This window comes from Nansenia antarctica, assembly GCF_963989245.1.
Source record: "Nansenia antarctica genome assembly, chromosome: 11".
Classification (NCBI taxonomy): Eukaryota; Metazoa; Chordata; class Actinopteri; order Argentiniformes; family Microstomatidae; genus Nansenia; species Nansenia antarctica.
Window position 1 is genome coordinate 22,978,027 of NC_137681.1, and position 10,000 is coordinate 22,988,026.

At 46.9% G+C, this 10,000-nt stretch overlaps 1 protein-coding gene across 1 annotated transcript in view; it reads left to right on the plus strand.

Moving 5' to 3' along the window:
* The window catches only part of LOC308167667 (zinc finger CCHC domain-containing protein 24-like), a gene marked incomplete at its 3' end in the record, with an annotated part of 15,709 nt that overhangs the window by 1,368 nt on the left and 4,341 nt on the right, over window positions 1-10,000 (plus strand). Inside the window, exon 2 of the mRNA XM_080542100.1 lies at window positions 845-1,045. Within this exon, the coding sequence (XP_080398226.1) occupies window positions 845-1,045 (201 nt within the window). The remainder of the gene's footprint in view (window positions 1-844; window positions 1,046-10,000) is intronic.

Consider the following 10,000-nt stretch of genomic DNA (forward strand, 5'->3'; position numbering starts at 1 on the left):
GTGTGTGTCTCTCTCTCTCTCTCTGTGTGTGGGTGTCTGTGTGTGTGTGGTTCTGTCTGTGTAGTGTGTGTAGTGTGTGTGTGTGTGTGTGTGTGTGTTCCAGAGGTGGTTGTTGATCACTCCAGGGCAACACAACACATGACACGGTCTCGTGGCAGATTGTGACATAACTCTTCATCCGGCTACGATCCCATTCCACATTCTGTAAAAAACATTCAAGTCAGCAGTAAACAACCAATATCCGCAGGCTGTTCCTACACCCTCCCTCTGCTCACTGGTACCCTAGTGCCCATCTCCATAGAGATACAACGGCCTCGATTGTTCCATCCCCAATAGGGGGAAAATCGGAAAAATGCTTGACAAAGGCATCCTGTTCTTCCCAAGGAAATGGAGGCTTTCTGCTCGCACACAGAGGGAACGCAGAAGGCGACACATCTGCAGGGACACAATAACCTCTGCGTCTCTATGCGGAGCGGAGAGAGGCGAGTAAACAAGGGAATCCATCAAAGTGTGGTGCGGAGATGTCAGCTGTGTCACGGCGGAAGGCCCAGGGCAGCCAGAGTAGCACCCTGCGTCCCTGGCCTGCGTCCCTCCACTCGCTAGGATGGTGCAACCCCAACCATGTTTTTGTACAGTAGCAGTGTTGAACAACTATTAGTGCTGTTGTTGCCTTTGACCTATCCACAATTGGATTCTTGAACGCTCCTTAGACACATTGATCTATATCACACTGACGGTATTTACTGATTTACTTTTTTTTCAGCAAGCTAACGCCCCAAAACTCTCATACTGGTCTTAATTCACATTTCGTCATTTTTGTTTTGTGTGTCTGTCTCTCTCTCAGGCCTTGAACAACAACTTGTACAAGAGCTCGTCGCCCTACGGCTCCCTCAATAACATCGTGGACGGCCTCAGCTCCCTCACGGACCACTTCTCGGACCTCTCCCTCTCCTCCGAGCCTCGCAAGCCCAGCAAGCGGCCGCCGCCCAACTACCTGTGCCACCTCTGCTTCAACAAAGGACACTACATCAAAGACTGCCCCCAGGTGAGCTAGGCAAGGCCTCTCCACAGCTTTCCCTCTGTCAGGTGAGCTAGGCAAGGCCTCTCCGCAGCTTTCCCTCTGTCAGGTGAGCTAGGCAAGGCCTCTCCGCAGCTTTCCCTCTGTCAGGTGAGCTAGGCAAGGCCTCTCCGCAGCTTTCCCTCTGTCAGGTGAGCTAGGCAAGGCCTCTCCACAGCTTTCCCTCTGTCAGGTGAGCTAGGCAAGGCCTCTCCACAGCTTTCCCTCTGTCAGGTGCATTCGTCTCCACAGTCATTCTGGAAGTACTACAGTTGAGATGTCTACAATAAGGTACAGCACAGCCTCATTGGCTTTGAAACAGATGCTATTGAGTGGTTTCTTTCTCTTGTACAGGACTTGTGAAAGAAACACACACACACACACGCTCACAAACGCAAATGCACACACACACACACACGCACACACACACACGCACATGCACACGCACACGCACACACACACACACACACACACACACACACACACATGATCCTACCGTACAGTATGTCTTGATTATGTCGAACTGTGTCAACGACTGTTTTTGATATCTGAATTTGTGCATTCCTTTTCTGTCATAAAAGGTGATGGAGATTCTGCAGCACGTCGACGGTACATTTATGAGTTTGTTGTACCACAGAAATGGTAATCCGGACCAGATGTTAGATTAGATCTTTAAGCCATGCCTTAAATGTAAGGTGATAGGGTTCCCCGGTAGGACTGTGCAGCGTCCCGCTTACTCAGGGGATGAAACATTTCCACAAACACAATCTACAGCCGTAGTTATCTATTGATCATTCCCACAAGGAAATACCTGTCATTAGTCTATTTTAAGGGGAAGCTATGGAATGATTGAAAACAGGATATGAGTGTCATGCGGTGCTAGATAAACTACACATCCATCCAAAGTCTCTGGCCCATAGTTAAAAAGGTGAACCGTATATCCAACAGTTAAAAGACACAGCAACATTGTAAATAGCCACTCAAACAAACTGGGCAGTAAAGAGTTGTCAGCCAAACAGAAAACAGATGACTTCACTTTGTATGTTGCTCACAACAGAGTACAAATCTCATCACCATGCAAAACAACATGATGAAATCCCCACTTAGTTGTATCAAGGGCAACTGTGAAAAGCTATTTAAAAGACTAGTACATACACACTCCATCTAGGAAAAACCTTGCAACATCTTGTGCTAATTACGTGAAATAGCAGAGTAACTCGGATCACAAGTAATTTATGGTGTCCCTTTGCAGTAAATGCCTCTTTGCTTCATTTTCCGTTGCAGGGTTTGACCCTAACGGGTACCCCTACTCGGATTCAACCTCTCTGATATATAGCCTGGCTGTTGGCTTAGCCCAGAGTGGGGGCAGGGCAGCTTTCTGTCATTCCTATACAGGGATAACAGTACAATATGTTGAGACGGCGGCCTCTGTGAGATAGACTAGGTGGGGTTAGAGAGAGTGACAGAGGGAGCTTCCCTGGGATGCATACAGCACTCCTCTCGTAAATAACCGTAATAACGTTGTACTGCATTCACTGATTTGCAATAATTATTGTCAAGTTCAGTTCTTCTTTGGTTATATTTCTTACTCACGCGTAGCTTGTAATCATGTTATAAAAATATACAACGTATTTATCACTCTTATAGTGGAGGGGGAAGATGTGAATACAGTATCTCAGCTATTTATCATTGTTATTGTGGAGGGAGAAACATTTTTTAATACGGTAACTTAGCTTCAGATGGGGCTTGATTCCTGCAAAGTCTCTCCCAGGCTTCCATAGTTGACTGGGTTGGGTTGGGGTGGAGGTGGATGGGAATCAAAGAATGTCACGGCTCAGTAGGACTGAAGAAGAAGAAACAGACAGGGCGCAGGAAGTGGGTGTGTAAGGTTTGCTTTTACAACCTCTCAGCCAGCGTGGTGGAGTGGAGTGGAGCCCCTACTAGCCCCTGCCTGCTCTGAAAGTCTGGCTTTTTGATGGGCCGTCACAGGGGACATCCTTGGATTTGAGAGAGAATGTTTACGACGGTCAGTGGATGGTTTTGTGGATGGTTAGAAGATGGTTAGTGGATGGTTAACGGATTGGTTAGTTGGTGTTTCCTGGATGTCTTCAAGCCTTGCTGTCATTATGGGAGAAGAGAAAAAAAAAAAAAGGGAAATCTAATCGGGTGTCAGCCCATGAAAAGCCCCTGACTTTAGAACTGCAGCAGTTAACCTCAAGCCAAAAAATAAAATGGAACCCATGCTGTCCTTTCTCTCTGACCGGTTTGACTTGCAGTTGATATTTTCAAGAGTTTAGGGTAGGGTAACTTTGCTTTATGAGAGATCTAAGATGTCAAAGGATTAAGTAACCACACCCTTCTGAACGTACAGCGTGAAGTCTGGAAACCATTTTCTGCGTTTCTTGTTCTTGCTCTGTCCTAGGACGATGATGTCAGTTTTTATCATGTGTTGCCGAGGGTTTCAAACCCAAAGCAAAGATTAAGGAGCAGTCTCTCTATGACAAAGACCTCTTCAGTTCCAGCCAGGCTTAGCGTACTATAGCTGTAACTAATGAACAAACCGCTTTTTGTTCCCTCGTACTGTATTTGGAATTTTCTCTGGCATTTATAGCATGTTCATTAAAGGAGTGTGCTGCATGGATTTGCTTACTGAAAAAAACAAAAAACTCCATAAACACTGACTGGTACACCCAAGGTAACATCAGCTGTCCAAGCAAAGAGGTGCAATAGGAATAATCTCATCATCTCTAAAACACACACATACTTTTACACAGAGTCAATTAATTAAACATCTGCCATCATGTCATTCTCAAGTGCTACACACCAAAGGGCTGCTTCTGATTCCGATCAGTTCGCATATCGTAATGAAAATGTCACCGTCATCCTCGCACATCAGCCCCTTGCAACCTCCGCCCTCCCCGCCCCCTCCACCGCAAGGTCGTAAAAAGCCGACCGACCCTTTAACCAATCAAGCCTCTGAACTCTGTAACTGTAAAGTGAATACACAAGTGACAGTGTGCTGACAGTGACGGGGGCTCTACGGTGGGAACGGCCGAGGGCTCAAATAAGGAGCTTATTGTTTCTCCGAGGGTCCGTGGACAGAAAGGTCAGGAGGTCAGGCAGTATTGTTCGCTCCGCAGGGTGCTGCCAGGCCTGCATCCCTGCCTGTCTGTCTGCCAGGCCTGCATCCCTGCCTGTCTGTCTGCCTGCCTGCCTGTCTCCCTGCCTGCCTGTCTGCCTGCCTGCCTGCCTGTCTCCCTGCCTGTCTGTCTCCCTGCCTGCCTGCCTGTCTCCCTGTCTGCCTGCCTGCCTGCCTGCCTGCCTGCCTGTCGGCCTGCCTGCCTGCCTGTCGGCCTGCCTGCCTGCCTGCCTGTCGGCCTGCCTGCCTGCCTGCCTGCCTGCCTGTCGGCCTGCCTGCCTGCCTGCCTGCCTGCCTGTCGGCCTGCCTGCCTGCCTGCCTGCCTGCCTGCCTGCCTGCCTGTCGGCCTGCCTGCCTGCCTGCCTGCCTGCCTGTCGGCCTGCCTGCCTGCCTGCCTGCCTGCCTGCCTGTCGGCCTGCCTGCCTGCCTGTCGGCCTGTCTGCCTGCCTGTCCGACTGCCTGCCAGCCTGTCTGCCTGCCTGCAGCTCTGTTGGGCTGCAATCATGAAGTTATGCCTGACTTTCTTCTCTGTGTGTGAGCAGAGGGGACTTCTCAGATAGGGGCGTAGTCTTTCAAGTCAGGTCAGTCCGAGATGTCTGGGGGGACTCAAAACATTGCTGAGATGTTTTGGAGTTACACACACACACACACACACACACACACACACACACACACACACACACACACACTGCCATGGGGCAAGGAAGGAAGTGAGTGAATAGTGCTCAGGATCGGTTGCAAGACGGTGAAACTGAAGAAGCACTGTGTGTGTATGTGTGTGTGTGTGTCATAGTGATTTTTTTTAATGCAGGGCTTAATAAAGTCGGAATGCCCAAGACGTGACAGGCTTGATTAATGATCTAGGGCTGAGAATCCTCGGACAATTACCGGGGGTTAGGGATGAGGTCTGGCTCTGCGCTTTGATGTCTGTCTGCTTCTCTCAGCGAGACGGTCTGGAGCTCCCCCCCTGACAGGGCCTGTTTGGCCTGCTGCTTTTACACTGAACGAGTAAAACAGAACTCAGGATCCAGATCCTAAAATTGCCCCATTTTAATTTGTATATAATATAATAAATGATACATGCCATTCAGATGACGCTTTCATCCAAAGCGACTTACCTTGCAGTGAGTGAGTGCGTACGTTTCTCAGTATATTATATGGTCCCAGCGGGCACCGAACCCAGAACCGAAACGCTGTTAGCGCCATGCTCTACCAACTGAGCCACAGAGGACCAGTTGTAATCAAGTGATTTTGTTAGAGAAGTGTTGCAAAACCTATATCCCGTGTTATGCTACTAATGGGGGGGGAGAAAGATTTTATTTTATTTTATGAGAACTTCATGGGAGTACAGAATGTACTTTATTAATGTATAGGTCTGGCTCTCCGTGGCTTGCTTTGTGCTTTCGTGTCAGCAGAACAATCAAATTCACAGTTTATTTTAAACGCGCAACTGGGCCATCTCAAGCAACACGAGGCTGATTAGAGTTGCTTTGGTCCCTGTGTTTGGTGCTGCTGACGAATGGTGTTATCTGGGGGGCTGTGTGGTTTCTGTTGGTCTTGGCCCGGGAGCGTCGGCAGAAGCGCAGGGGGATGAGAAAGATAGAAGAGGCACAGGAATGTGGGGTAGACCACTTCTAGATAACCAACGGGTGTCCTCAAAAGTAAAACAAACGGGACGTCTTCAGATCGTCTTTCTCATTTGTGATGATAGACGTTTTAAAAGGGTTTGCAGTTTACAGTCTGTTCACTGTTATGATCTTTTTCTTTTTTTTTTAAGTGAAGAATCTTTGGAGGATTTGGCTTGACGGTACCAGCGGTATCCTTTTCACCGGTCTGGACAGAAACAAAGAAAGTGAGGAGGGCAGGAAAGGGAAACAAGAGGACATGAGTGTGATACTATCCTTATCGCTGGTAGAGGATACACCGAAGTAGACACATTCACCTCTCCACACACTGGCGTGGCATCTAGTCCGCAGCGTAGAAAGACAGTAGATCTTAGATGGTCGTGTTGACACGGGTGCCGCTTGCGTTGGTTTGATTGTATGTTGACCAAAAAAGAACCTGGTGAACTTCACATCTGGTACATAAAAAATGTACCTAACATTTTTTTGGGGAAAACGTAAAAAAAAAAACTGCTAAAGAATCCCTTTTTCCTCTCCACCTCAACCTTAAAGTTTTGATAACCCCTTCTTGAATCTTACTCTCCCTTGTTTTTTGAAATAAGCCTGGAATATTTTTTTTGCTGCTGTTCCATTTTTGTGTTTGCCTGCCAGGCGGCCCACCTGCCCCTGTCTGTCACTGTGTGTGAAATGCAATGCTGTTGCACAGCTGTACAAGTCTTCAACTTGACCAAGACCTGGGCCTTGAGGGGCCGAGGCCCGGAGAGAGAGAGAGAGAGTATGTGTGAAATAGCCATCGTAGCTTCACATTGATAGGCTCTCCTTTCTGTGCTATAAAGGTGACACTATGTCATTAATCCGCAGTCCCCCCCCCCTCCACCACCTTCTACCAAACGCCAAGTACTGTAACCCTGGTCACGAGGGACGTATTCCCTGATGTCCAAACTCCAAACGGATATCCTGCGTATCTATTCTAATTGGAAAAGGCAATCCACTTATAATTTGAAAAGTTCAAAGTTCCAATAAAGATGGTATTAAATAATCTTATCATTAATCTAGACAAACAGAAAAGCAATCATCTGCTCCCCGACCCCCAACTGCTTGGCTATAATCATGTTCATATTGGGGAAAGACAGGTTAAGCCCTGCAGATCGACTGATATGTAATATCTGGACCAATGGTGAAGGGCAGTGGACTAGTGTTACCTTGGACCCTCAGGCCCTGTTCGAATTCTCTTAAAAAGCCTCCCTTCCTCCCTCCATCCCTCCCTTCCTTGAAGGACTCACTGATCTGGCATGACTGTGTCCTGGTCAAAGCAAGGCAGTGGAGAGTTCCTTTGGACCAATCCAATCATGTAACTGTAGGTGGAGGAAGGGAGGAAAGAAGGATGCCTGATCAAAAGTGTTGGAACGTGGCCTCAAACCTTGTGTGCCTGCGCTGTTTCCTTCGGCAGACCACCACGCTGATATCTTGGAACAAGGGGAAATGCCATTGTTTAAAACAGGACACAACTCTGCTTCAATTGGCTGTACCAATAGGGAGCATCTCACGTCCCGTTTCCCTAAATCACTGGCTTGTGGTTAAATGTCATATCTCGGATCTGCGGTTTCTTTTGTGGAAAGGAGGGAAGGGGGGGAAGATAAGAATGACTCACCACCCCTACTTGAATGGGCCATATGTACAGAGCTCTTGAACCAGACGGAGACCGGCTGGTTGCTGTAGTAGTAACCAGAAAAATAATATATAATAATCATAATAATAATAATAATATATATGCCATTTAGCTTACACTTTTATCCAAAGCGACTTACATTGCAGTGAGTGCATACATGTTTCAGTATATATGGTCCCAGCAGGAAATATACCCACAGCCTATAAGCGTCATGCTCAACCCAACTGAGCCACAGAGGACTTTAGTGTGGGTTTAGTGTTCTCAAGAATGCTTCTGATGTTGTTGTTTCTTAGTTTATATAAAGATATAAACAACAAGGGCATTTGCATCGTACGGATTGTGTAAGGTCTGATGCGTCACAACAGACGGACATGTTATGTGCAGAGCAGGAATGCTTACCTCAGCGCTTATGGCAGAGCGGGAACAGCTGGGCGTCACCGCAATGAGGGCGCTGTCAGTGTAGTCATCGTCTTATATCCGACTGGTGGATAACATGGATATACTAGATAGAGAGATAGATAGAGAGACAGAGAAATAGATAGATAGACGGACGATAGATAGATAGATAGGTACTTAATTGATCCCCGAGGGGAAATTAAGGCATTACCGCAGCTCACACCACAAACAACAACAACAATTACATACAGTAACAACAGTCCAGTATGAATAACATCCCCCAGCCTGACTCTGATCACCCTGACAGAGCCCGCTGGGGGAGGAGTTGGACAGTCTTCAGGGTTGCAAACTGGTGATGGCCCAAAAAGGGGACAACATTCTTTTTTGGCCTGAAAAAGAAGACAATGATCAATGCGCAGCTAACCTTAGAGGAGGGGGAGGATAGGTGGTCTAAATAGATATCGCTAGCACTAACGGTGGTCTAACAATGATGCACGTGTAAGTAGCGGCAGCCCTGACCTTAACACCTGCATAATTACTTCGAAAACAGTTAAACGTTATTTAAACAGCAGCGGAGTTTAGCAGACAGGAAGATTAGTTAGCTCGCACATCATGTGACTTGGGTGAGGACCCCTAGACTCTGTCTAGATGGAAATCTAGACATACAGTTTCACAGTGACTAGAAGAGACAATGATGACTATTGGCATGTCAAGTGCTTCAGGTGGGATGTCAGTTACAATGGCAATGTCGCGTGCTTCCCAGGAGGGCTTTCAACAGTCTGCTGAGTATTTGAAATAAACAATGTACAGTTTATAACCACAAACCATATGAAATGTTCCAGGTTTACTAGATTACATGTGTCTCTAGGGAAACGCTGTAAATTGCCATATGCTATGGGAGTTCCCACTGGGAGAGTGGTCTGTTGCAATCCTGTTGCAATCCTTGATGTACACACGCTTTAAGAGCAAATCTGTTAAAGCTGTTGCATGCGATGATCTGCTGTGCGAATGTATATATCTTCAAAAAGGATTTTGATCAAAGATTATTATTTTTTTACAAAGCTCTGTTTTTTCAAAGGCCACCACAGTATGACATTCGTTCGCCAATAAAGCGTTTTTGGTAAAGAGAGGAAGAGAGGAAGGAAGATGTTACGAAATCCATGTAAAGAGATATTCACAAACATTCAGGTATTCTGGATGGGCAATGTCTTTAAATTTAAAAAAAAGCTGCACACAGATAAAGATGGCAGAAGATATTACGTTAGCCTATGTAGCTATCTAGGTGTCTTACAACTGAAGATGTACCACAAAGTCTACCTCTAGCTAATGTCCAATCTGTCCATTTATCTGGTGTATTTTCCTTTTGTTAACAGCTGGCCCCCTCTGTGAAGGCTGGGTAGGGTGGGGGTCCCTGCTCCAAACTAAACACAGAGAAGGAAAAGGGCTTTGGGTTTGTTAGTGAGCAGTAATTGACCACATGGTATCCGATGGGTTTAGTGTTCTCATGTTCTTTGGGATGGATGTCCTGTGGGAGCTGGGGGGGTGGGGGGGAAGGAGGGAGGGTTCCAACTTGGGAGAACTCCATTGTTTATCCTGATGGTTTCCAGATGCTGGCAGCTATGGAGGCAGGCAGCCAACCTCCCAAGGCCCACTTTCCCTCACTCTCACTCTCTCTCTCTCTCTCTCTCGCACCAGGAGTGAAGGCAGCAGGCCAGGCTAGGCCCAGGCAGGCCTATCTGTTGTGAAACATTACTGGAAGTCGGTTCGACCTATCTGGAATAGTTGGGACGGTCATGCTTTACCAAGGGACAATGTGCATTTCATGAGGGGAAAAAAAGGCTATGAATCCTAATCGTCATTGCGTTTGACATCTGTTTGAAACTGCTTTTTTTGTGGCGAAACTAAGGTTTGTTTGTTTTGAAGTTACACGTCCTGTTTGTTTTGCACATTGTGCGAACTGGGAACATTTTTAATTAGACAAAAGGGAAGAAGACATTGCCTATAGGCAGAGGGATACAGAGGATCGTATGCTCGAGCAGGCAACACATCCCAACCTAAGAACCGTACAAAATATGTTTATGATGTACAGATGTTGTGGTTTCTAATCACGTTCATCT